At 44.1% G+C, this 27,879-nt stretch overlaps 2 protein-coding genes across 3 annotated transcripts; both read right to left on the bottom strand.

The window, feature by feature from the left end:
* Positions 1–1,900: 1,900 nt before the first annotated feature.
* OSCP1 (organic solute carrier partner 1) lies at positions 1,901–20,380 on the bottom strand. 2 transcript variants are annotated; one of them, XM_065577191.1, is made up of 11 exons: positions 19,976–20,184; positions 14,120–14,149; positions 8,596–8,750; positions 7,730–7,897; positions 6,992–7,072; positions 6,188–6,291; positions 5,617–5,745; positions 4,865–4,934; positions 3,941–4,080; positions 3,123–3,186; positions 1,901–2,208 (listed from the first exon to the last, which is right to left on the bottom strand). In XM_065577191.1, the coding sequence occupies exons 1-11, from the start codon at positions 20,085–20,087 to the stop codon at positions 2,092–2,094; spliced, it is 1,170 nt and encodes a 389-aa protein (XP_065433263.1). In that variant the 5' UTR covers positions 20,088–20,184; the 3' UTR covers positions 1,901–2,091. The 2 variants fall into 2 exon arrangements, with proteins under 2 accessions (XP_065433263.1, XP_065433264.1); XM_065577192.1 differs by lacking the exon at positions 14,120–14,149 and having other exon boundaries at positions 19,976–20,380.
* Positions 20,381–21,359: 979 nt separating this feature from the next.
* LOC101943025 (cornifelin homolog B-like) lies at positions 21,360–27,651 on the bottom strand. Its single transcript, XM_008167104.4, has 4 exons — positions 27,523–27,651; positions 25,972–26,105; positions 25,503–25,639; positions 21,360–21,464 (listed from the first exon to the last, which is right to left on the bottom strand). Exons 2-4 carry the CDS (start codon positions 26,081–26,083, stop codon positions 21,369–21,371), a joined length of 345 nt encoding a protein of 114 aa, XP_008165326.2. The 5' UTR covers positions 26,084–26,105; positions 27,523–27,651; the 3' UTR covers positions 21,360–21,368.
* Between the last annotated feature and the right edge of the window lie 228 nt (positions 27,652–27,879).

The raw sequence follows: 27,879 nt of genomic DNA on the forward strand, positions 1-27,879 counted from the left end.
CATAGACCCCCCCATAGCCATGGACCCCCCCATCTCCCCTCCCCCCGGACATGGAACCTCTCCCCATCTCCCCCACAGCCATGGATCCCCCCATCGCCCCCTCCCTGGGCCATGGATCCACCCCGCCCATCTCCCCTATCCCGGGCCATGGACCCCCCCATCTCCCCTCCCCTCCCCCCAGCCATGGAACCTCCCCCATCTCCCCTATCCCCCTGGCATGAGCCATGGAACCACCCCCTTACCTCCTCTACCCCGCCTCCCCGCACAGGCCATGGAACCATCCCCACATCTCCCCTCCCCCCCCCCCCCCCCAGGCCATAGTAGCCCCTGCCGTCCCTTCATGCTGCTTGAGACCTGGACTGGTCCAGCACCAGCCATGGAGACCTCGCCAGCCTCCCGGCCGGATACCTAAACTCCCTCTTTCGCTCATCCACATATTAGGCTTGTTTTACTTTAATGATAAAAAGAAAATGCCCCTGCCCTCACTAGCATGTATGATTTTGGATAAGCTCCTGCTTTATTACCCTAAATCTACTATCAGCATTTTACTGGAACTAAATCCAATACTTATTCGTATTGGCAAGTTAATTTAGCTGAGAGAAGGTTCCTTATTTCTTGCAAACAACAGACCATAAACGTAATCCAGCTGAAAGTTACTTTCAAATTGCTACATTTATAAATAGGAGTATCACTAAAGGGAAGTAAGAAAAGTGGTAGATAGCATTTAGGGCCTGAAGTTTACATTGCTCAGGCCAACAGATTTATTCTAAGGCAGAAAAACCTATGCACTTGGGCAGGGCCGGTGCAAGGAAGTTTCATGCCCTAGGTGAAACTTCCACCTTGCGCTCCCCGTCCCCAGCCCTGCGGCAGCTCCCCGCCCACACTCCCCCGTGGCAGCTTCCCCCCACCCCTGCCCTGAGGCGCCTGGAAGGCGGGAGAAGTGGAGCAGCGATGGCATGCTCGGGGAGGGGGCGTAGCAGAGGTGAGCTGGGGTGGGGAGCCCTGCGGCAGCTCCCCCTCCTTGCCCTGAGGCACACCCACAGCAGCTCCCCACCCCCCCAGGCCCGGGGAGTCGTGCGGCAGCTCCCCACCCCAGCTCACCTCTGCTCCGCCTCCTCCCTAGCACGCCGCCCCCGCTCTAATTCTCCTCCCCTCCCAGGTTTGCGGCGCCAAACAGCTGATTGGCGCTGCAAGCCTGGGAGGTGGGAGAAGTGGAGCGGTGACCGCGCGCTCGGGGAGGGGGCGTAGGAATGCTGTAAAAGCAAATTGGGGGCACCGCTTTTTGGCGCCCCCAAATCTTGGCACCCTAGGCAACCGCCTAGTTTGCCTTAATGGTAGCACTGGCCCTGCACTTGGGAAAATATTTCTGAAGAACTGGAGTTCCCTGTTTTGTGATGGGGGCAGAAACAAACAGTGAAGTATGGTACTGTACCTTACTGAAAAGTGAAAAAAATATACATTAAGTACATAGAAACACAAATAAGACACTTTTTTGATAGTAGGTCATTTCTAGACCTCTCATTTTTATGAATGCAGCAAAAAAGAGGTTGCTACTGTTTAATGGTGGACAGACAGCTAACTACATGAATTGAAGCAAACAAAATCTTCTTTGGCCTCAACTGGCAAAGAGAAGGGACTGTTCCTTCCAGGAGTGCTTAAGAATCGCGCACAAGCTAGTATATATTACACTAAGCTTCACATTTCCCATTATAAATGGTATCTAAAGTATCCAGACTTCCCACAGCAAAGGTTAAGGGCAGAACATGAATGCTCACTTCCCATTTCCTTTAATTACTCAAGATTCTAAATCTCAGGCCTGGAACAATCTAGAGCTTTCACAGGAAATGAAGGAGGCAAATATTGAAAGGTCACATTTAAAATCAGAGTAGTTTTGGTAGAATGTGTATCAATGCCACCCAGACTGATTCTGGGGTCTGAGGCTGGCCTGTGTAATCAGTCATGACACAAACAGACAGGATTTGTAACAGCTCCATGTGGTAGGAGACTAGCAGCAGGTTTCTGTCTGTGTCAAATTGTAAGTGACTAAATAAACAGCTTCTTGTTCTGCCTGTGCCTCTGGGAAGCAGAGTATCATAATTCATCCATCATAGCAAGTAAATCATCTCCCTTGCTTGTGCTCTGTCTGGGCTGATCTGTCACCTCAAACTCTCCCATGATTCGAGCCAGCTCCTCATTCTGCTGTTGGTCCTGTTGAAAATGAAAACAAAACCCCGACATCTAAATCCTTAATTTCACAATTATTGTCAGTGTAACTCTGTTCAGAGAGTTCATCTCAAGATTTAAGGTGCAAAATTTGACTACATTTAGAACTGTCATCATAACCTTAGAAAAGCCCTCAGTGTTCTGAATTTTATGTATTTTAACCTAAAAAGTATGTTTAAGAAAAGATACTTTTCAATTACTGAGAAATTAACTAAACCCCTGATGAACCACCAGTTTTTTAAACACTACAAATAAAAACAAGTGTTAGCTCCCTCCTCCCCCCATTCGTTAATTATAACACTGGCCATTGCTTTTCCCTTAAAATAGCTAATGATGGAGCCTGCCCTTGCAGTTTTACCCCGTGCAGACCACAGGACTGGAATCAGAATACAAAACTCAGGTGACATACTTAAGTATGTGAGGATCTGTAGCTGTAGGGCAATAGGAGCGGGCAAATGGTCCATCGGGTCTGCCTTCTCTAGCCTATGTATTTGTAAAACTTGGTGCTTTGGCAGGTGAGTAAAGGAGATACAGTTGCAAATATCTGCTATATTTCTAATTCTATTACTTCGTAATTGCTAAGTCTGCACATAATTTCTATTACTTATTTGTGATCTTAACTGGGTTTTGTCAAAATACATTAATATTTTCAAAATTTATCAAATTCATCTTTAGGGTAAAATTATTTTCTCAGAAACAAAGAGATGATAAAGATCAACGATCTGAAATACACTATACATACCTGTAAAATGACATGCATCTGACGAAGTGAGTATTCACCCACGAAAGCTTATGCTCCAAAACGTCTGTTAGTCTATAAGGTGCCACAGGACTCTTTGTTGCTTTTTACAGATCCAGACTAACATGGCTATCCCTCTGATACTTGACTCTATACATACCTGGGTTGCTTGGATGTTGATAACTTTGTAAGACAACTCTTCAGGCCTGGTCAATGCTGCATGTCTGATTGAAAGCATAAAAAAAGTTTACTTAATCTCATGTATGATAGATAGGGGAATGAAGGGGAAAACATCTGGTTGGTTATTAATTTACTGAGCATCCTTCTTCATATGGCAACCCCTGCACATCCATGAGATGCTAGTATTTCTCTAATACAAAACACATCCAGCTAGCTTTAACTTTAACTAATCAGACAATGGAATGGCAGCCTTCCCCTGCTCCCCACAGACAGAAAATAAATCCTTTATCAAAGAGACTAGGATGATTAGAGCTGAGAGACCAGATTACCTGAATTGTCATTAAGGCTATAATAAAGCACTTATCTTGTGAAATGTTTATTTGCTTAAAAGGAGCTGGAGGGAGATTGGTAATGGGAGAGTACTTCAGTTCAGGCACAGGTTCAAATCTATCAGGTCACTAGTGACCAAAAGTCATTATCATCCAATGGGGAATTAAGAAGCCTCAGTCACTTTATAGTGGAGAAGACTCCATGTTACAGCTGCCCCCCCCAACCTGTGCTAACTGGATTTCTGGTTGGTAATTTCAGAGGCCAAGGTGTGAACACACCAGAGAGACTGAGCCCCTCTCTTGTCCCTGGAGAGGATCCATCCAGGTCAGGACTGAGCCATAATAGAACGCTTGCCCTGTGCTGTACCTTCGCTTTAGAGAAAGGGCTTCAGTCTCCAGGACTGTCAATGCTGAGCCTCTCCCCAGTCCCAAAACCACACACACAAAATTGCATTGGAATTAAGCATACTCTTCTTCCTCATCTGTTGTGAATAGGTTTAATCGGAATCCCGGCTCACTGCCATTGGGTTTCTTGATCTCCAGGCCTCCCATTAGTCTAGCCAAAAAGTTCAGTTCTTCTTTAGCAAGAGGGTTAGGGGCTGCATTCTCCTGCAGAAAACAATCATGGATTCGTTGGATGGACAAACAGAAAAAGAAGGACTAGACTCGTTTTGCTGGTTCCTGGTATTGTGAAGGACAACATTTTTCAGTGTTATTATTATTTAATATTTTATATTATAGAAGTAATATGGTGGATGACTGATGTTTAGCGCATATGGACTCAAACTGAGGTTACACATACAGGACAAAATAATTTCCTGGCTAAATCAAACAGCTGAAAAATCTGTAAAATGAACTTCCAATTGTTTCAGTAGGTCAAACAACTGATTAGGGAAAACAACAACAAAGATTTTAGCATGCATAAAGATCAGGACAGAGAACAATACAGAAAAAATTATATAACCATGATATAAACCACTGGTAGCCTCCTCTAATATGCTCTGGTCACCCCATGGCAACAAGGACGGTAAAAAATTGGAGGGGGTTCAGAGAAGGCTAACACCACAGAGGCCTGGAAAAACTATCCTATACACAGAGCCTGAAGAGACTGGGATTGTTTACCTGAGAAAGGAAGATGAATAGGAGGGATCGTGATAAAAGTATATAAAATAATGAATGGTCTAGAAAAGGAAGGTTGGGAGCTTCTGTTCTTAATGTCTCAAAAAAGAACAAGGGGAGATTGAATGAAACTAAAAAAGGTGGCAAATCCAAAACTGATAAAAGGACATACTTCTTCACATAATGCGTATTTAGACCAAAATACTTTTTGCCACAGAATGTCACTGACATCAATAACTTAGTAAAGCATGAAGGGGATAGAAGGACATCCGACCTTTGTGTGGGATGCCAAAGTCTTGGATGCTCCTGACATATGCGTCTCTACTGGCCGACTAACACTGTACCTAGAGGGAAAAATAAAAGAATTACTGCATGCAGGGAAAAAACAGTCAGTTCCTGTGCACAGGGGAGGAGCCAGAGAGACATCTCTATCTGCATAGGATCAAAATATGTTTTCTGGATGATAAAGTTATATCCATACATTCTTTTCTGGAGACAGTGAATAATTGGAATGAGCAGTTCTAATTCAGTTTTCTAACAGACTGATTGTGTTAAAGTGCTTGAGTGAAGAAAAGTACAGATGGGCAAAGAGTACTCCTAACTCTTCTTTCGTGAATGGTAAAATTATTCAGAAGAAATCTATGTCATCAAAAGTATTCCCTGAATGCAAACTAAGTGATAATTACATGCAGCTCACAGAACGTGAAGGACTAAACCAGATCCAGTCATTCCTCAACTCTGCTGTGGACAGGAGTTGAGATTTTGCTGTTTCTTTTTGGGGCTATTTATATATATCCATACAGAGCTACTGCTAGTTGTGTTGTTCTCCTCCCAAGATGACATCACTAAACTAAAGGTGTCAAGTTGATAAAGAGCTGCAGATGTGGCATAAACAAGCCAATGAGATACAAAGACTGAAGACATATTTTCCTCAACAAAACAAGAGCCATTTATCTTCAAGGCTGACCTTCAGCAGGTTTTATTAAGAATTTTATGTGTAGTTTCTATGTAGGACAGTTTACTTACATGTTTGTCCCCAGTTTAAGCACTCTGTCTCCATAAAGATCAAATGAACCTTCCCTTTGTGGACTGATATAATTTCCACCATTGGTGAATTCAACCCTTTTAACTTCATCTCCATTGCAATTAAACATCCTTAAAGGAATAAAAATAAATCGTTGTTATCTCAAGATATTTAGTGATGCTCTTTAGTGCTGACTTGCTTTGCTCTTCATACTGGAGGAGGGGGAATCAAGCTCTCTTTTGTCAAATGTTTGATACTACTATAAAAACGACTAAATTGATAAAGGGCAGCGGTGTAATTTTAAAAGAATAAATAAGGGGCACTTTGCTGGAACAGGAGATTACAGAGGGAATACTCAGCCTTTAATTGTCAGATCACTTGTTCCAAATCCTGAGCTATATAAGTAATTAATGCCCAACAGATATTCAATGATCTATGCAAAATGAATGATAGTTTTGGTGCACTTCCCGCTGGACAAGTATTCTCATTACAGTTGGTACCAACTGCTCCTTCGTGGGCAGCCGTGCACACTGGGGGAGCTGCATACATAATAAATAATGGTCTAGAAATCACCTGATGAGTCCTGGAACTTCTGTTCCCCATGGAACAGGACCTGATATAGGCAGCACAAAGCGACCATTCGAGTTTTGTACTTTATCCTTTAGAAAGATGGAGACCTGCAAAGAAACACCCCACCCACAAAAATACCAGTCAAACGACTCCGAATGTAAATCACTTGGAGCCTGATCCTGCAGACTTCCTGCATGGTAATTCCTGCCAAAATTAAATGAAGGCTGATATTTGAAAGGACTGTGGGATTGGGCCCACAGTAGTCATATTCTAGTCATCGCCCACAGACTGGAACTATTAATCTAACTTTAACTGATCATACTCAAATGAATAAAACTGAACCCTTTATTTTATTTAGGAATGTCAAATCCTTCTGTCAATCCCCAGTTTTTCATGGTTTCTTAGTCAAGCCTTTAATTAAAAAGAAAAATGTTTGTCAGTTGAGTTTGTACATAAACAGATATCTTTGGGTTTGTGAAATCTCCCAGTAATGAAACACCCAAGTCCAGAAAACAATCTGTATATTAGTATTTAAAGAACTGCAGCTGAGTATGGGCAGTTGCTTTTCATACCATTCTAGTGAATGGGATGTTCATTTAGTAAAAACTATTGGGCACACTTGTTATTTATATTGTGCTCAGTTTTTAGAGTTACAGAGAGATCAAGCACATCAATGTAAATTACAAGCCCAAGCAGCAAAAACACAACTGTTTCAAACTAATGTAATTATAACAAAATACCTACATTTTATTGCCAGAAAATCAAACTCACTGTTTTTCTTATGGGCTAATGAAATGGGACACTTACCCTGATGTGCATGTCCTGAAAGAAAATGAGGAGTGTTTGCCTGATCAGCTGAAATTCACCAGCAGAGAGACAACTGTACATCTAGAGAACAGAAAAGAAATTATAACTGTGCTGTTTCTAAGCTGTTCTGTGAATGACCTGTCCCATCTAGTCAAATGTGGCCACAAAAATGTCAAAACTGTGTTGCAAATAAAAATCAATAAAGGGCAGTGTGGTATGCAGTCATTGTTAACAAACCAATTCCAAATTCATTTCCTACTGAAGTCAATGGAAAGACTTACACTTCAATGGGAACTGGACTGGACCCTAAATAAATAAATAGCTTAAAGTGAGCAATATGAAAACAACACTGGAATTCTAAACTGCTCAGTCTCAAGAAGTGTTTTTAAAACACTTCAGAGCCTTCCTTCACCATTATTTATTGTTAGATGATATCAGTCACTAAATTCCCTTCCAAAGAAATACAATTTAGGGTTAAAAAAAGTCTTTCACTGGGATAGTTATATTTGTGGTTCCAAAAAGATTAGGAAAAGTTAGTAAGTGAAAACCAAATCTATTTCCCTCAGGTTCAAGAGGGGAGCAGAATGATTTGAGTTGTTCCCTAAGGGTGAAAGAAAAGTTCCACACTCAACGAGCCACTCATTAACGTGGTATTTAGCATCTTTAAAATTATCTGAAAAAAAGTGAAAAAACAAACAGCGGTGAGGTCCATGGTTCATCCAATAATTGGGCTCTTACATCGATCAGCTGCCGAAATGTTTCGTCCACTTGGTTAAGAATATTAGGGGAGTCTCGTATAAAATCCTTGATAGCATCCAGATGATTGAAAGTGACTAGCAGTATGTCTTTGGGTCGAGGACAGAGCAGAACTTGGTATTTGAAAGCCATAGTCATAAGATCATAGAGCTGTAAAATAATGCAGGGAAATCTAGTTAGATCAAAAAACCTAAGTTAGTCATCATCTGGTGCAAATCCCACTGTCAAGTCAAGTTTAATCTGGAAAGTGATTTTGAAAACTCATCCCAATACCTGTATGGTAAGAGCTCTGATCTTTTATTCCTTTGGTAGATTTTATACATACCTGTTACATGCAGAATTTAATTTTTAGTATCTAAACCCATAGGGTAAAGTGTTCACAGGGGCTTCCCTCAACCTCCTGAGTTATAGCCACTGTTATTTGCATGTAGAAATACTCTTTACAAGCACACATTCAGGTATTTGCACATACAAAATTGAGGGTATGAATCTGGAGATGCCCAAATAGTAATAAGCATATACACAGTTATAATTAAGACACATCTAATGAATACCCCAAATCAAACACTTTCACATTATCAAAGCAGAAACAGAGAGTTTGGAATTTGTTGTTGTTTTGAGTTATCTTAATGTGTCTGATACTATAGGTATATTTTCTAATACCTTTCCTGGGAGGAAACTAGGAGGAACTTTTGCAAGGAGGTTTTCTGTCACAAAATGCTTGATCAATTAGAATGATATACAAAAATTCTACTGCAATCAACACCCAGTGAGAAGCAGCATCAAAGAAAGCAACAAATGGCTTCTAATATCTAGAATAATTGATGAGGGGAAGACATTCTTTTTACCTTATCCATGCTCGCCTGGTTCAGCCTCATGATTGAAGCATGAGCCAGCCGGTCATACACTGTTCTCAGGGCCTTCTTGGAATAGAGTTCCTGTGGTTTAAACAGCTCTTCCATGAACTTTTTATTGAACATGGTTGTGATGATATCATTCATAACTGTAAAGACAAAAGAACCCATTCTGTTGATTTTCTATACTGACAGACTTCAGAAATAGCTAATGCTCTATTTTGTTCCACATGGAGGACACAGACAGTTGGGTGTGCGAGGATTCATATGAATTGTTACCTATGCAAACCACATACAGAGCCACAAGAGAAAAAAATACTGGTATACTATACCAGCAAAGCACTTCTAGTGTGGACGCAGCTAAACCAGCCAAGCTGTCCTTTGCTATAGAGAAACAAACTATACTGGTAAAAGTGAAGTTCTGCCAGTATATATGCATCTACACTAGGAGCTTTTGTTGGCACAGCTCTGTGGGTCAGGGATCACACCTCTTCACCCCTGCAAATGACAGAGCTGGGCTGGCAGAAGTCTGCAGTATAGACCTAGCCATAGGCAACAAACAAGTTTTTTCTGATGGGAATAAGACTCTTTTTGGTGCATTGTTTTTTAAGTCATGTCTATCACTTTTATTATTTTTTTATTTAAATTAGAAATGTCTGGTTCTGTGAACAGGCTGATACTGCATCTAATGCCTATTTAGCTGTTATTCTGCTCCACAGGGAAAGCTTTGTGGTTCTAAATTATATTAGACTTTCACATTACCATCTTAAAATAAATTATAGTCAACTGAATCTTTTTCTCCCTTTAGAAATGTAAGAAATCAATTTCTTTTCCTCTTTTTAACAGAAGTCTTTCAAATGATTCAAGGTTCATTGTCTGAAGTTTTTGTGTTGCACAGATTTGGATTTTTGGTGGTAAGGAAAGCATTTCAAACACTGGCACCACTGGAAGATAATACTGAGCTCTTCCACTGTGATTTTCATATGAGAATCTCAAAGCACTTCAAAACATTTATTAAGCTTCACAACAACCTTATGAATAGTACCTTTTTATATATGTATATTGAGGCACAGAGCTGTTAAGTGACTTACTCAAGAGGTGCAGTGACAGAGCAAAGAACAGAACCATGGAGTCCTGCCTCGCAGAGCTTTGCTCTAATCATCAGAGTACACTGCTTTTCTGAAAAGGTAGACACTAGGGACAAATTTAGCAGTGATACAAGGAGGTGCAACTCCACTGTCTTCAATACTGAATTTGGCCCTAAACTTTATATCACATACACTCACTTCTCACTATGGAAATGCTGAATGAAAGCTAATATTGTAGTCCATACCAAGACTACAGAGCAAGGATTAAGCCTCTTCTAAGCAGATGACCACTACCAAAGATAGTGATGCTAGCAAATTCAAACAGGATTACAGAAACCTCTGGGCAGAAGTCAGAGAACAAAGAGATACTTGGTGGTAGTGATTAGTTATATAAATACTGACATTATTTCTTATTGGTAGAGTTAGACATGCACGCTCACTATTGGGGGGGCAGAGGGTGGTGAGTGGGTCTACTGCACTGCAGCAGAAGCTATGTAGCAGCTATTTTCACCTTCTCTGGCGCTAAATAATACTGGAAACTTAGTTAGATATCCAGGGCAGTTGCTAGGTACCATTCAGGTGCCGAGAAGCTGGAAACAGATCATTCAGGGTGCTGGAGCGCAAGTCATTACTGATGCAATTCCCTCTATGCTTGCTTGGAGGTAATATTTACAAAGATTCAAAACAGTATTTCCCCTTGTGGGCATCTTAAGACATTTCATAGGACCCCAATCTATTCTCAGCTTCTAAGAAGCAGTGACCCAAATAAAAGTAACTACGATTAAAAGATTTTTCTTCCCCCCACTGCCTACCTTTGGAATGTACTGTCCATAAAACATTTTATTTGTCAATCCTAGCCAGAATCTTAATCCAACATCCCTTTAGGAATGAAGAAAATCCAATCCAATGTCAATAAGTATCAGTCATTACATATTTTATTTTGCAGCTGGTCAGACATGAAAAAAATCAGACCTTCTGCCCCATGGCAACACTAACATGAATATTTTATAGCTGTTTGCACACATTGCACATTTTGTGTGCCCATCAAGATCCATTAAGGTTACCAAGGCCATTCAAACAGGTAGCAGAACAATCCTATTTAGAGTTGCAACAATACTCAGTCTCTCTATAAGTGTTTTACAATGGAATGAAATGGGATGACTTGTATTAACCACACATCAAGCCTTACATAAATTAATTCCTGCAATTAAAACCATTCACATTTCTTAAAATAGAGCTATGAAAGAAACAAATATTCAATGTAAAAAGGGCACAGCCAACCCCAGTATCATTCAAAAACCAAACACACTTCTGATAGTGAAACGTGGTATTAATTTCTTTATAGGAACTAAAGACCATAGTCTTGGATCAAGCAAAGGGATCCCAGAGTGTAGGTTCTCCCAAGGAGAACATGTTAGCCATTCGAGTTTAGGAAAAAAACAAACAAACCAGAGGTGTGTCAGCCCAGGGATAAGGACACTCTAAGCAGTGCAGCACAAAGGCAGCTAGGCACAGAGGGAGCTGAGCAAGCAGGACCAGGAAAGGGATCCAAGTGCAGACAGGAGACATCCCCACAAAGAGAGAATGCAATGGGCGAGAGAGAAGAGGAGGATTCATAGAGGTTTTTCCATAATCATGTCACATCATTTGTGACCCATACATCTCAGTTTCTAATGCAGTTGAACGAGAGATGGCTCACATGCATGACAGGAAGCAGATCACTTTCTGTCTTGATAAAGCTCATGCTTCCTAGATTACACATTCAAGTCAGCCAAAGGAATAATCCAAGACCCAAACACTTACACATTTTTACCTGCAACAAGTTTCCATTTAAAACAAAATCCAGGTACACAACTGCTGACAACCAAGGTTATAACTGACTCCAACTGTGAACAACAGACACATACACGTTCACATTACAGTCTGCCCACTACTAATTACTGCTTCAGACAACAGTCACTGGGGACATTTGACACCGTTGCAGCAGCTCCTTTAGCTGCTCATTGTGTAAACACGAACAATTGTATATTCATGATAAATAACTGAAGTCAATGAAATAGATGAGGATGGGTGAATCCTGAATCATCAGATCATCAACCTTGTGATTTTGGACTGTTGACCGGTCAGGGATCATTCCTTTTAATAGGAGCATCCAGCAATGGATACAGTATGTTTTTACTGTATAATCCTTGCACATTGAAAGTATTAAAGCTTTACTGATTGATCTATGTGGAATCCACATTTGTGCCTTGACCATATAAATATGAAAAGCAGGTGGTTTTATCCTCCGCATCCCACTTTTGAATGTGTTACAACAGAGCCCTACAGAGCCTTTTGATATGTTAGTACATTTTAAATGCTGCAAGAACATGTAACTGCACAAAACACATTGTGGAGCCACAGAAAAAAACGGAAGCAAACTCCAGCATATTCACATATCAATATCACTTGAACACTTACGTATAGGGCTGTCAATTAATCGCAGTTAACTCACGCGATTAATTAAAAATAAAATCAAATTGTGATTGAAAAAATTAATCACAATTAATCGCACCTATAACATGAAATTTATTAAATATTTTCAATACTGATTTCAATGACAACACAGAATACAAAATGCACAGTGCTCACTTTATATTATTATTTTTGATTACAAATATATGCACTGTAAAAATGATAAACAAAATAAATAGTATTTTTCAATTCACCTCATACAAGTACTAAAGCAATCTCTTTATTATGAAAGTGTAACTTACAAATGCAGATTTTTTTTTTTGGTTACATAACTGCACTCAAAAACAAAACAGTGTAAAACCTTAGAGCCTACAAGTCCACTCAGTCCTACTTCTTACTCTGCCAATTGCTAAGACAAACAAGTTTGTTTACATTGACGAGAGATACTGCTGCCTGCTTCTTATTTACGTCACCTGAAAGTGAGAACAGGCGTTTGCATGGCACTTTTGTAGCTGGCATCAGGAGCGCCGCCAGCTTTTCTGCCACCCTGACATGCCGCCACCCACAGAGGCGGCGGAAGGTCCCACTGCCGAAATACCGCTGCGGTTGACGCCCCCCATATTGTAGTGCCCTAGGTGACCGCCTAGGTCGCCTAATGGGTTGCGCCGGCCCTGGCTGGCGTTGCAACATATTTACATGCCAGATATGCTAAACATTTGAATGCCCCTTCATGCTTCGGCCACCATTCCAGAGGACATGTTCCATGCTGATGATGGGTTCTGCTTGATAACAATCCAAAGCAGTGCGGACTGACGCAGGTTCATTTTCATCATCTGAGTCAGATGCCACCAGCAGAAGGTTGATTTTTCTTTTTGGTGGTTTGGGTTCTGTAGTTTTGTAAACAAGTAAAGAAGCAGGCAGCATCATCTCCTGCAAATTGTAACCAATCTTGTTTGTCTGAGTGATTGACTGACCAAGAAGTAGGACTGAGTGGACTTGTAGGCTCTAAAGTTTTACATTGTTTTATTTTTGAATGCAGTTTTTTTTTACATATTTCTACATTTGTAAGTTCAACTATTGTGATAAAGAGATTGCACTACTGTACTTGTATGAGGTGAATTGAAAAAGAATGTTTTTTTGTTTTTTACAGGGCAAATACTTGTAATCAAAAATAAATATAAAGTGAGCGTTGTACACTTTGTGTTCTCTGTTGTAATTGAAATTAATGTATTTGAAAATGTAGTAAACATCCAAAAATATTTAAAATAAATGGTATTCTATTGTTAACAGCGTGATTAATTGCGATTTTTTAAATCACGTGATTAATCACGATTAATTTTTTTAATCGCTTGACAGCCCTACATAGTGAAGCACCTTAGCTAAATGTACAGAGAAAGCTGAAGGCTTTATTCTGAAAACTGCGAATCATAACTATTAAAAGGAAGCTGCTTAAAGAGGTGTTGGGCCCTGGAAACTGGAGACTAATTAAGATCAGGAAAGGTAGGGGATTAGGGAATTGGGAATATCCTGACAGAAATACAGCTATGCAGCATACATGATTACTGCCTGCATTTTACACATGAACAATGCTCACAGAACTCATGCAGTCATATGCTTGTATTTCTGTAAGGTTAATCAACAAAGACATTCAGATTTGGCTAGAAAGTTCTCTGGTGAAGATACCATCTATTGATATGCACTGCCCTGATTATAATTAATTTTCAGAGGGCTGCATGATTATAAGATATTTATTGTTAAAGGGTCTTTGATTTATTTGTGTTTAGATCTAAAATTATTAATGTATTTTTTAAATAGAAAGTCTTGGTTGAAGAATCACCTGTTTGTGTTCTTGACAATTGCTATAACTACAACACTGCAGCACCAGGGTTTGGAGTGTATATGTGCATATGGGTTTAGAGTGCATATGTGGATATGGTTGTGTTGATCTACTGCATGCAGCTAAAAGGTTACTGTACCTCGTTTCCTGTCCACATCTGTCCATTCATCTACACGAAGCATACAAAACAAAAACATTGGTTCAAGTAGTAAGAACAATACTTGCAAGGAGATTAAAAGAAAGAAATTGGAAAAATCTAGCTAATGGACTTTATTTTCATGTTAGCATTCAATGCTTAACAAGAAAAGGCTGCCTGCCATTTTTACCTTTCATTCACATTAAAAACCAAACACCAATGGGGAAATCCTGGCCCTTTTGAGGTCATTGGCAAAAATCCCACTGACTTCACTGAGGCTAGAATTTTATCCCAAGCATTTAAATGCTCAGCACTTTTGACACCAAGCTGGGAAAGGAAAGAGCTAATGTGACTGGTTGTTTTCAGTACAACAGTTCTAACCAATGATACCACAACATAGCTGTAACCACATCTCAACCAAAATAAAGCCTGACTCTTCTGGAGTGCAAAATGCTGCTACAGTAGTGCAGGTCCTACGTTCTCATCGAGATGTGTTGGAACTTGTTTTTTTGGGTCACTAATTCACACCTCATGTGTCATTATGTTTACCGGCTTGTTTACACTTACAGTACTGCAGCTGCGCCGGTGGAGCTGCGCTGCTGTAGCTCTAGTGAAAACGCTACTTACGCCAAGAGGAGAGCTTCTCCTGATAGCACAGGTACTCCACCTCCCTGAGACTGTCAATGGGAAAAGTCCTCCTGTCGACGTAGTGCTATCTACACCGGGGGTTAGCTTAGTAGAACGACGACTCTCAAAGATGTGGAAAATCCACACCCCTCAGTCACGTAGTTATACTGACATAAGTTGGTAGTGTAGGCCAAGCCTAAGTTTTGTACCTCCAGCCACCTGAACAGTACACAGCGATCTTTGCAATAAGATAGCCCTATCATTATTTTAGCCATTATAATATGAATTGTTAAAAATAGCTTCCCCGTAATATATCCTCTGCTACTGTTAAGCAATTTTTTCAGATTGGGAGGACAGATGGAAATGCACAATGAACCTTTTCCCTGATTTCTTATTGTTATGAAATTTTAAAGTTCCTGGGATTGCCTTCCCTGCCCCTGCTCCATACTTTCATGGTTTGGAGAAGAACCTCTTTTTAATTATAATTTGTTTAATTCTGAAAATGTTACAATGAGAGCTGCATATGCCACTGATTTAAGGTTGGAGCTTTTGTGTAGTAAGTACGAAATCAAAGGGGGAGGTACATTTAATAATGACATGTTACTAGGGTGGGCACAAAGTCCAGTAGTCATATATTTATGTTTCTCTTATTTTTAAAATTGTGTGTGTTTGTTCTTCAGGGACTTTTTAAATGCTTCAGGAAGCCATCTCTGGGTCCAAAAATAACACCTCATCTGCTGTTATTGTGATATTTCAGAACCAGGATAATGAAAATATTGTTGAGACGACCAAATCTTGAGTTATTTTGGTTCCATAAATGGATCCCTGAGGCATTAAGCTCTGAAATTCAAATACAGAGATATTCAAGTTTTATTTGGGTTTCCATGATAACCCAAATGCACAATCTTAGTTTTTTACTTTCTTCTATTGTAGGCTTCTACCCATACCAGCTCTTTACTGTAATAAGTGTAGCAATCTCTAGTATGTAGAAGAAGTGATGATTTTTCTGGAGATGTTGATAAGTAGGATGACTAAGGTTACGATTTAGTCACGAGTATTTTTAGTAAAAAATTCATGGCCCACCGACCTGTCCATAATTTATACTATAAATACCCCCGACTAAATCGTGGGGGGGCAGGGAGGTGCTGCTGAGAGGGAGCTGGGGCTGCTGCTAGGGGAGGTGTCTGGGGGGTCCCACTGCTGGGGAGGGGGAGAGGGGGCATGACCAGCACCACCAGCAGCAGCAGCTGCTCCAGTTGCCTGGGGAACTGTCTGCTTAGGTGGTCCCCAGGGCAGCCGCACTGACCCCACTGCTCGGGCGGTCGCCCGGGTCCAGCCGCACTGGCTGCTGCTCACAGACGGTCCCTGGGGGCCAGTTGCCTGGGGCTGCCTGAGCAGCTTCCAGTGCCGTTGGCCCCGGGGCCACTCCAGTGGTAGCTGGTACAGCTGGTTACAGTGCTGCCCGAGCGGGTGGCTGCAGAGCCGCTTCAGCAGCGGGCAAGCAGCCCGGGGAGCCAGCTGCTTGGGCAGTTCTGGGGTCAGCCCCCCGGCTGCCGCAGAAGTCATGGAGTTCATGGGAAGTCACAGAATCCATGACCTTCCGTGCCAAACATGGAGCACTAATGATAACAGCTTCATGCAGTCATTGCCAGAGAGATCCCTAGTGTAAGATAGCACAAATTTATAATGGGGAGAGTAATTAACAATTGGAACAATTTACCAAGTGTCATGGTAGATTTTCCATCCACTGACAATTTTTAAATCAAGATTGGATGCTTTTCTAAAAGATCTGCTCTAGGGATTATTCTCAGGAAGTTCTATGGCCTGTGTTATACAGTCAGAACTAGATGATCACAATGGTCCCTTCCGGCCTCGGAATCTATTTCATCTATGACCATAATGCCCTGATTAGGAAAGGGCTGTTCTGACTACGTTGTCTTTACAGTATCCTTCTGATACCATAGTAAGTATATTAATAACTCTCCTATATAAATGTAATAGAGGGAAATATCACCCAACAAAAATGACTACATGAGACTAGCTTACTAGTAAACGGTAGATCACTTTGGATCAGGAGCGTGACTGATCATATTCCAGAGTGAAATTGCTAAAAACAGAGGGACACTGCCATGAATGAGCATCTTTGAGTCCATTTTTGTGCTGCAGCAAAGTTGCTTCTTGGTTGACGGAGTCAGTAGGAGAAGGATAATATTTCACCTTATTTTGTACATTCATGACTGGAGTTTTCTCTATTTGCTTCTTAGTCTTCTGGAATTTCCTCAGTTTTCTTTTTTAATTCCCACCGCCCTCTCCTCTACTTTACAGAGATTCAAAGGCAGAGATGTTTTTTAATTCCCACCGCCCTCTCCTCTACTTTACAGAGATCAAAGGCAGAGATGTAGATGGTGCCCTCCACAGCCTGTTTGGGATGTCCCTGGATCAGTGGGAAGGAGTCATTCCCTTCCCCAAAGCAGCAAAGAATGTGTCCTCTGCACACCCAGTAAAGTCTTCCACCTGGGCACATTTTCTCCACCCCATGATGTCATATCATTTACTTTACAATATTCTAGTGGAACTCCTATTCTTTTGGAACATACATTTCCAATACACAGGCTTCCACCCAGGAAGCAACAATGAGGTGTTCACATCTGCCCCTCAATTAAGGGGATCTAGTCAGAACCCTGGTTTCAAACTGGAACCGTTGATTTCAAGGTTTCCATAAAAGATGTAACAGTTGGAAGAAACCTATACTGTATATTGGGTAGGGGGATAGAGCATGACTGTGCCGTACAGTATGGAAACCAAGTACAGAGAGCTGGAGCTTTGATCCACATTCAACAATATCCCCCAACCCCCCACACACTTACATTAGCCAGAATTTTTCTGTTCAAAATGTAACATCACCATTTACATCTATGAGCGTAAGTATCCAACAGTGCTGTGTCCAAAACAGCTTGGCTCAGTATGTACTTACAACAAGCCATTTCAAAATCAGTTTAACACAAAATTTGCTCATGGAGCCTCAGCTGTTTAGAGGGCAGTGTACAAAGCCTCTTGAACAGAAAGCCAAAGATACAAGATCCAAAAGTGTGTGTGAATTATTTGTTGACTCTCTCTAGGGATGAAGCTAAATTGTGTAGCTGTTTAAATATGAACATAACTCTAGAAATGTCAGACATGTAAAGGAAACTGAGTCTTTAGCCAGATATCCACCACCTGCATCCTGAGATGTGATGCCTCCCCATTAGGGCTCTGGAACATAGCCCTAGCATATGACCTACTAGCCAGATGCCAACAAAAAGGCAAGGAGCGAGAGAGCTAGTCACCCAGCAGGAGGAGGGATAATACAGGTAAAAAAGGCACTCCCCTATTTCCCTTATCAACATCTGAGCACCCGGGTGCTGTCTTCAAACTCTGTTCTATTTTTCTATTCTGTGGATAGTAGATATTTGATACATTTGAAGCCCCAGCCCTCCTGGCTTCTGGAAGGGAAAGTATCATTTCACTGCCCTCCAGGGGCCCTTGATTTGTGGGCTTACTGCTCCACCCTTCCCACAGCCTCTGGTGTTCATATCCCTTTCATTGGTGAACAGTGCCAGCCTTGCCTCTGTGGCTCAAAGATTCCTAAGCAGTAGTGTGAAATTGACATAATTGTTTGCTGCCTACAGGACTTTAAACAGCAGCTGTAAATTTGGGTCACAGGCAGAAGACTCCCCTGTCAAACCACAGGGGCAAGAAGTGGGGCTTTAAAAAAAAACCCAATCTGTCTCTAATTTCTGCATAGCGGTCTCAGCTGCTCCAGGGAAAGCTTTACACTGGCTCCATGGAGAGAGTATGTTGAAACCTGCCACAGGGATGGAACTCAAGTCGATCCGTTTCAGAGGCATGGGGAAAAGGGGTGTGTGTGTTAAAGTTGCCTCCTCTAAAGAGCCCTGACCTTCCCACATGCTCCAGTCCCTACACTTCACTCCCACTTTCAGCCTAGGCTGTGATACACAGACTGCAATAGTGGGGTGTGTGGCTCTAAAGCCAATTCATGGGGGGTGGGCAGAGTAGCACCAGGGCAGTCTTGCCACAGGCCTCACTTTTGTGGCCCTTCTCAGGGATGCTCAGGGGAGGTGCGGGGGGGGCTGTCCCCTAGGACAGGGCTGTCACCTTTGTGGGCCTGCTTCATAGGGATGCTATAGGAAGGGGGCAGGGGCAGCCCCCCAGGGATGCTGTGGCAATAGGTGGGGGCGACCCCCTGTGGATGTCTGGGAATGGGTGGGGGGGCAGGAGGGCAGCCCCCCGGGGATGCTGTAGCAGTGGGCAGCCCCTGGGGATGCTCTGGGAAGAGGCAGGCCCCAGGGATGCTGTAGGGGCAGGGGGCAGCCCCCCTGGGATGCTGTGATAGGTGGGGGCGGCCCCGGGCCTGGGCTCTCACCTTTGCGGGCCTTCTCCCCAGGGAAGGGGCAGGGAGGGCGGCCCCCTGGGGATGCTGTGGAAAGGGGCGGGGGTGGCCCCAGGGATGCTGTAGCGGGGGGGGGGGGCGGCCTCCCGGGGATGCTGTGACGATGGGGGGGGGAGCGGCCCCCCGGGGATGCTGTGACGATGGGGGGGGGAGCGGCCCCCCGGGGATGCTGTGACGATGGGGGGGGGCGGCCCCGGGGGATGCTCTGGGAAGGGGCGGGGGGGCCCCCTGGGGGATGCTGTGGCGATGGGGGGCAGTGGCCTCCGGGGATGCTGTAGCGGGTGGTGGGGGGGCGGCCCCCAGGGATGCTCTGGGAAGGGGCGGGGGGGCCCCCGGGGATGCTGTGGGGGAGGCGCGGGGGGCGGCCCCGGGGATGCTCTGGGAAGGGGCGGGGGGCCCCCGGGGGATGCTGTGGCGATGGGGGGCGGCGGCCCCCCGGGGATGCTCTGGGAAGGGGCGGGGGGCCCCCGGGGGATGCTGTGGCGATGGGGGGCGGCGGCCCCCGGGGATGCTCTGGGAAGGGGCGGGGGGCCCCCGGGGGATGCTGTGGCGATGGGGGGCGGCGGCCCCCGGGGATGCTCTGGGAAGGGGCGGGGGGCCCCCGGGGGATGCTGTGGCGATGGGGGCGGCGGCCCCCGGGGATGCTCTGGGAAGGGGCGGGGGGCCCCCGGGGGATGCTGTGACGATGGGGGGCGCGGCCCCCGGGGATGCTGTGGGGGAGGCGCGGGGGGCGGCCCCGGGGGATGCTGTGGCGATGGGGGGGGGCGGCCCCGGGCTCTCACCTTTGCGGGCCTTCTCCCCGGGGATGCTCTGGGCCCGCAGCCGCTGGTCCAGGATGTAGAGCATCTCCCCGCCCAGGTTGAGGAAGAGCAGCGGCAGCGTGCGGGCCGACATGGCCCGTGTCCGGCCGGGGCCGCGGGGCCCGTCCCTCGCAGCCGCCGGCTCCAGGCTCCCGGAAAGGCGGACGCCGTTGCCAGGGCACCGAGGAGGGGCACGAACCAATCAGGGGGCGGTTTATTGACAGAGGCGGGCCCTTAAAGGGGAAGGGGTGATTTGGCCGACAGGAATCCCCCCGAGCCCCCCCCCTCCCCCAGACACACGGCGCAGGACACGGCTCGTTCGGTAACAGCTTTATTGGGCACCAGCCCCCCCGCCCCCGCCGCCGGGTGCGCCGCTCGGGGCCGGGCCTGCAACGAAAACAAAGCCCCGAGTTAGACCGGGGGGGGACGGGACGGACAGCGCCTCTGCTCCCCTCCCCACCCCCCCATCCCACCCCCCTGCCCCTCCCCACCCCGTAACCCCCCCTTACCCTTCTCTTCCCCCTCACCCCATCCCCCTCTGTCCCCTCCCCATCCCGTAACCCCCCCACTTACCCTTCTCTTCCCCCTCACCCCATCCCCCTCTGTCCCTCCCCACCCCGTAACCCCCCCATTTACCCTTCTCTTCCCCTCACCCCATCCCCCTCTGTCCCCTTCCCACCCCGTAACCCCCCCCACTTACCCTTCTCTTCCCCCTCACCCCATCCCCCTCTGTCCCTCCCCACCCCGTAACCCCCCCCACTTACCCTTCTCTTCCCCCTCACCCCATCCCCCTTTGTCCCCTCCCACCCCGTGACCCCCCTTTACCCTTCTATTCCCCCCACCCCATTCCCCTCACATACTCTCCTCCCTCCAACCCAACCCCCATCACACACCCTTCTGTGCCACACACCCCAATACCCCACCCCTATACCATCAAATACTGCCCACTTCCTCATGTCCCCCCTCCTGACCCCCCACAAAATCCATCTCAGCTACTGCAGATCCTCCTACAGACCCCACCCACCCCTGCACTTCACAGCCCCAGCCGGCCCCTCCACCACTCAACGTTTATCAGCCATCAACAAACACGTGCTGATTTTATCCTCTCAGCCTGCAGCCACATCCTCTAATGGAAATATTGCATCCCCACCACCGGAAAGGCGTGAGATCTTTTGGGCAGTCAACGCATGAAATCTTTTGGGCAGTCATGCAAAAGTTGGGGATTGGTCCTGCTTTGAGCAGGGGGTTGGACTAGATGACCTCCTGAGGTCCCTTCCAACCCTGAGATTCTATGAAAAGTTGCTGCCTCTTCCCTCGTGAAGAAGGTCAATGGCGTTGTCTGGGATTTCACCCACCTTCGCAGTGCTCTTTACCTTTAGTGTGGAGAGCGGATGTTCATTTCACGAGCCATTCTGCATACCTCACAAGGGCCACAAAAGCACATTGCCAGTACATCCCTGCAGATGGTTCCCTGCATACACCAGATAAAATGGGAGGGCTATTATCAACCATATCCTAAATCCAATATTCTGTGCTGTTGATTTGAAATGGTCACAGATTTGAGCTTTTATATGGCTTGGAGACACCTGTTGTGTGCTGCAGGTAGGAATTTTGTTTTAATATAAGCAGCTATTTCCCCTTGGCAACACCTTGTCTGAATAATACATCTCCAATCCTCAAAATACTAGGTTTGCTTCAGATTTAAAACAAAATTCCCACCGACACAACCTAATTATTGTATCAGGTGTAGACTTGCGCCGACTGGACTGGACCCGCTTTTCCCAGCTACGAGCCACTTGAGCAGTTTGTCAGGAGGCTGATGGCCAATAGGAACTGGATTGAGACCACTAAAACTCACTTCACGTCTAGGGCAAAGCGCTGTCAGACATTAATGACTTTTGATCATTAACAACCTTGACAATTTTCATCCAGTGCTTTAGAGGTGAGAGGCCACACGGGCCAGTTCTCACCCAGTTCCTTAACAGACTTATTTAGATTTGTTTAAAGATAGCACCAACCCTCCCTTCCCATCAGTGGCTTCCTCAGTGAGGCCACAACTGATGAAAGAACAGCTGCAGTCCTCACTACTGTATATTACTCTACAGGGATGGATTCTAGGCACTGTTATTTGAAGGGCATGGATGATAGCGTATTATTTTCTGAGGTGCCCCATGTGTAGTTGTTAGGACTGTCAATTAATTGCAGTTAACGCACGTGATTAACTCAAAAAAATTATCAGAGGGGTAGCCGTGTTAGTCTGAATCTGTAAAAAGCAACAGAGGGTCCTGTGGCACCTTTGAGACTAACAGAAGTACTGGGAGCATAAGCTTTCGTGGGTAAGAACCTCACTTCTTCAGATGCAAGTAATGGAAATCTCCAGAGGCAGGTATATATCAGTGTGGAGATAACGAGGTTAGTTCAATCAGGGAGGGTGAGGTGCCCACATATCTACACCAGCAACACCATCACTGGACCTAACCAGATCAGCTACAACATCACCGGCTCATTCACCTGCACGTCCACCAATGTTATATATGCCATCATATGCCAGCAATGCCCCTCTGCTATGTACATTGGCCAAACTGGACAGTCACTACGCAAGAGGATAAATGGACACAAGTCAGATATCAGGAATGGCAATATACAAAAACCTGTAGGAGAACACTTCAACCTCCCTGGCCACACAATAGCAGATGTAAAGGTAGCCATCTTACAGCAAAAAAACATCAGGACCAGACTCCAAAGAGAAACTGCTGAGCTCCAGTTCATTTGCAAATTTGACACCATCAGATCAGGATTAAACAAAGACTGTGAATGGCTATCCAACTACAGAAACAGTTTCTCCTCCCTTGGTGTTCACACCTCAACTGCTAGCAGAGCACCTCACCCTCCCTGATTGAACTAACCTCGTTATCTCCACACTGATATATACCTGCCTCTGGAGATTTCCATTACTTGCATCTGAAGAAGTGAGGTTCTTACCCACGAAAGCTTATGCTCCCAGTACTTCTGTTAGTCTCAAAGGTGCCACAGGACCCTCTGTTGCTTTTCAAAAAAATTAGTTGCAATTAATCGCACTGTTAAACAATAGAATACCAACTGAAATGTATTAAATATTTTGGATGTTTTTCTACATTTTCAAATATATCTATTTCAATTACAATACAGAATACAAAAGGTGCAGTGCTCACTTAATATTATTTTTGATTATAAATATTTGCACTGGAAAAAAATAGTATTTTTCAATTCACCTCATACAAGTACTGTAGTGCAATCTTTTTATCATGAAAGTGCAACTTACAAATGTAGGTCTTTGTTACATAACTGTACTCAAAACAAAAACAATGTAAAACTTTAGAGCCTACAAGTCCACCCAGTCCTACTTCTTGTTCAGCAAATCGCTAAGAGAAATAAGTTTGTTTACATTTACAGGAGAGAATGCTGCCCACTTCTTAATTACAGTGTCACCTGAAAGTGAGAACAGGCATTCACATGGCATTGTTGTAACTGGCATCACAAGATATTTATGTGCCAGATGCACTAAAAATTCATATGTCCCTTCATGCTTCAACCACCATTGTAGGCTCTAAAGTTTGACATTGTTTTATTTTTGAATGAAGGTTTTTTTGTACATAATTCTACATTTGTAAGTTTTACTTTCATGATAAAGAAATTGCATTACAGTACTTAGTATTTTTCAAAAACAACAAGGAGTCTGGTGGCACCTTAAAGACTAACAGATTTATTTGGGCATAAGCTTTCGTGAGTAAAAACCTCACTTCTTCGGATGCATCCGAAGAAGTGAGGTTTTTACTCACGAAAGCTTATGCCCAAATAAATCTGTTAGTCTTTAAGGTGCCACCAGACTCCTTGTTGTTTTTGTAGATACAGACTAACACGGCTACCCCCCTGATACTTGACACTTAGTATTTTTCAATTCACCTAATACATTTCTTTTGTTTTTTACTGTGCAAATATTTGTAATCAAAAATAAAGTGAGCACTGTACACTTTGTATTCTGTGTTGTAATTGAAATCAATATATTTGAAAATGTAGAAAACATCCAAAAATATTTAAATAAATGATCTTCTATTGCGTCTGACAAAGTGGGTATTCACTCACGAAAGCTTATGCTCCAATATATCTGTTAGTCTATAAGGTGCCACAGGACTCTCTGTTGCGTATTGTTAACAGTGCGATTAATCACGCTTAATTTTGTTAATCGCTTGACAGCCCTAGTATTTGTTGTCTGACACAAAGCAAAGGGGAAGCAGTTTGTGTGGGCTGAATACCAGAGCTGAGGCGCAACAGTTCTAACTGCAGCCTCCAATTCAGGGAGAGACTATGCTACTGTTCTCAGCCACAGGACATCTCCCCACTTCCTCAGCAAGGTAACAGTGTTTTGTAATGTAACGATTTGCTGAAGAAAAAGAGAAACTGTAGTGTTGAAAAAAAAGAGACCTGCATATCCTTCTCCACAGGGGATCAGTTATTTGTGCTGTTGCATAACAGAACAAACTCATTTGTGTAGGTTTTGCAAGTGTGGTAGGTAAGGAATTAACAGAAGATATTCAAAAGTCAGGGATTTTAACATCACTCTCTATCAAAAGTTCCTAGCAAAGGAGTTAAAATGATTAAGCTGCTGGTCCAAAGCGGGATGAAGTGTGTTGTTTCATAATCAATTCTGTTCTACAAACTGAACCCTTAATCTCCACCAAGCAGATGGACTAACAGGATTTATCCATGTCTAAACACTTCTGATTCTCATATCTGGTTGAACCATTAGACACAAAGGAGTTTCCGGTGAGGGTTGAGTCAGCCAGTGTGATCAGATAGGTCCTTAACATAGGAAGCATTTCCGTACTATGGGTTTAGAATTTGGCTATTTATCTTGGAAAACAAGCTAAGGGGCGGGGAGTCAATTAATCAAGTGGTGGATAATTTTAGAACAAACGAAAGGAATTATAGATCACAAAGTATGTGGTGGGCCATGGAAATTACTGCCCACAGGAAGGCAGAGTTAAATAGTATAGCTGGATTATATTGCAAGCAATAACATTTGAAGTGATCCATGGTGAGAAAAGGGTAATAAAAATCTAAAAAATCAGGGTGCAAGGTAATCATCACAGGGATCAGGAGGGAATCTCTCCTTCCCATGTACCACACTGTACAGTTGTGGAACTGTGTAACGGGGTGGGGTTAGTGGCGTTGGCCTCCTCTGAAACATCAGACGTTGCCCGCCAGCAGACTAGGGTGCAGAACTTTATGGACTTAAACTTTCACCCAATACAGCAGATATGTTCTTATTCTCAGACAATGTGAGACATCTCCACGGCAAAGATTACCCTCCGTCAGTTCACATTCAGTGCTGTTGGTGCTTCCTTGATCCAGTTAGGTCCATTTCACAATCTAAATAGGGTCCTGCTGCTCTGATAGCCTGACCTAATTTAAACATTGCTCACAAGACAGAAAATGCCAAGAAGTGAAACTTTCCAAAAAGCAATGTTACCTGGATGCCATAAGAGAGGCGCATGTGAGTTCGCAGCGCCGTCATGCCTCCAAAAGTGATGCCAAGGCAGCAGTTCTCGCCATACTTGTTTGCCACGTAACATGACAGAAGTGTTGGGCAGATAGTCCCCAAACAGCCTTCAAAACAAGAGTATACACAAACAGCGTACAGGACGTCAGTCATTCATCATTCAGTTTTGCCAACGGGGTAGTGAACCATTAGGAAAGGAACTATATTCCTCCTCCCTCCCTGCACATCTACCCCTTCCCCTGTTGTTCAACTTCCTTAACACGTAATCAGGTCTCAGCCCTCTCCAGTTTCCTATGTTTAATATCTTCCCAGAAATGCTCTCCCAGTGCTTGATGCACATCAAAGAGTCTCAGCAGTTGGCAGACCTATTCCCTGACGCTGAGCGATCATCTGGCTTGCCTCAAAAATGCATCACAACTGCAGCAAGTACCGTACTTACATGTGGCACAGTCTGCACAACATGCGTATCTCCCGGTGCTCCAGTCACCCGTTGGGGACATGATGGCAGACCCCACGGAGCCAGGTTGCTGGATGATCACTGTCTGGGACATGGTCTAGTGCTCAATGCACCCTCTGCAAACAAAGCCAAAGTGCAGCTACAGGTCATATTTGCTCCTTAAAGAACCAGTAAGCTTAAACTTAGAAAAGAGCAACATTAGCCTCTACTTCTCATGTGAAGTAAGTCAGTGTAATCTCCATTTTACAAATGGGGAAATGGAGACAAAGGGTGCATGACCTTATCCAATCTGTGTTGTCTGAAGTCAGCACACAAGATTCATCACAAGTAGAGTTAAGATAGTGTCATAGTTATTTTTAGTAAAAGTCACAGGCAGGTCGCAGGCACTAAACAAAAGTTCACGGAAGCCCGCAACCTGTCTGACTTTTACTAAAAAGAATGGAGAGGGTTTGACTGGGGGTGGAGGGTGGAGAGATGACCGAAGTCCCGGGGGGGGGGGGGGGGGGAAGAGGGGGGGGATGAGATCCCAAGCCCTGCTGTGCAGTGAGGGAAGTCCAGGACCCACTGCTGCTGTGGTGGTTCAGTGCTTCGGGGCGCTCCCACGGTGGATCAGGGTTCTGGGGCTGGTGTCTGGGCACCTCCCCCCCCCCGCCAGCTGCAGCCCCTAAACCTCAGGGCTGAAGTGGACAATGTCATGGAAGACTCAGAAAGTCACGGAATCCATGGAAGACTCAGAAAGTCACGGAATCCATGACTTCTGTGACATAATGTTATCCTTAATCATGAGTTCACAGCTGCAGTCAGTTATCTACAGGTGCTAATTTACTACACATCACTTACGACATAGAACTGTGTGTTAGAAATGCAATTCAGTATTTGAAGATACAGAAAAGTCCAAGTCTCTCTCTTATTTTTTTTATATATATATATATATAAAAAATACACACACACACACACACACACAGAGTGACAGACTGTTTCCCCAATTACTAAAAAAATCCCTCTATATTAAAATATAGAACAGAGGTTCTCAAACTGGGGGTCGGGACCCCTCAGGGGGTCATGAGGTTATTACATGGAGGGGTCGCAAGCTGTCAGCCTGAACCCCAAACCCCACTTTGCCTCCAGTATTTAATGGTGTTAAATATATTAAAAAGTGTTTTAATTTATGGGGGGGGGGGGGGTGTCGCACTCAGAGGCTTGCTGTGTGAAAGGAGTCACCAATACAAAAGTTTGAGAACCACGGATATCAGACTATGAAAAATTTTCAGCTAGCTCTCTGGCATATCAATCAGAACACTTTTCAATCAGACTGCTGACAGGGAAAATAGATATATTCACAATAAGTAAACACAGCATTCCCTCTGAAGGTCTAGAATGCTTCTCAAAGAGGAGCTTTAAAAAGTCTGGATGTATGACAAATTAATATGCACACATTGTACTTGGCTAATATGCACTAGAAATGGTTTCATAACTAAGAGTAATTTAACATGCAATTTATGTACATTTTGAAATGAAAAAAGATCTACTTACCTCAAAGCTTTGTCTTCCACTTTCAAGAGAAGCGAAAGGGTAAATGTATTTAAAGTGTAACTTACAGGGGCTTGGTGTTAAATCACGAGTTGGCTAACTTCCTGAAGCTGCCCCTCCTCTCCTTTATGTGACATTTCTATGGATAATCATTGGTTGAATTCTGCTAAACTCTTGACATCAGCAATATTAGGTAGTGAGTTTTCCAGGTTAACTCTGCATTGTGTGATAAGAGGAACTAGACTGGGGTGGGCAAGCATTTTGGCCCGAGGGCCACATCTGGGTGGGGAAATTGTATGCAGGGCCATGAATGTAGGGCTGGAGTGCAGGAGGGGGTGCGGTGTGCAGGAAGGGGCTCAG

The sequence above is a fragment of the Chrysemys picta genome, chromosome 23 (genome assembly GCF_011386835.1).
Source record: "Chrysemys picta bellii isolate R12L10 chromosome 23, ASM1138683v2, whole genome shotgun sequence".
In the NCBI taxonomy this organism is placed as follows: domain Eukaryota; kingdom Metazoa; phylum Chordata; order Testudines; family Emydidae; genus Chrysemys; species Chrysemys picta.

What these genes read in the sequence shown, in the direction of transcription:
- OSCP1 (XM_065577191.1), bottom strand. Translation starts at nt 20,087, where the DNA reads ATGTCGGCCCGCACGCTGCCGCTGCTCTTCCTCAACCTGGGCGGGGAG. An exon ending in ACCAGGCGAGCATGGATAAG is followed by an intron (nt 7,898 to 8,595) that starts GTAAAAAGAATG and finishes ATTATTTTACAG; the next exon opens with CTCTATGATCTTATGACTAT. An exon ending in CTTTGGCATCCCACACAAAG is followed by an intron (nt 4,081 to 4,864) that starts GTCGGATGTCCT and finishes TGTTTTCTGCAG; the next exon opens with GAGAATGCAGCCCCTAACCC.
- LOC101943025 (XM_008167104.4), bottom strand. Translation starts at nt 26,083, where the DNA reads ATGTCCCAGACAGTGATCATCCAGCAACCTGGCTCCGTGGGGTCTGCC. An exon ending in TTGTGCAGACTGTGCCACAT is followed by an intron (nt 25,640 to 25,971) that starts GTAAGTACGGTA and finishes CTTGTTTTGAAG; the next exon opens with GCTGTTTGGGGACTATCTGC. An exon ending in GCCTCTCTTATGGCATCCAG is followed by an intron (nt 21,465 to 25,502) that starts GTAACATTGCTT and finishes TGGTGTATGCAG; the next exon opens with GGAACCATCTGCAGGGATGT.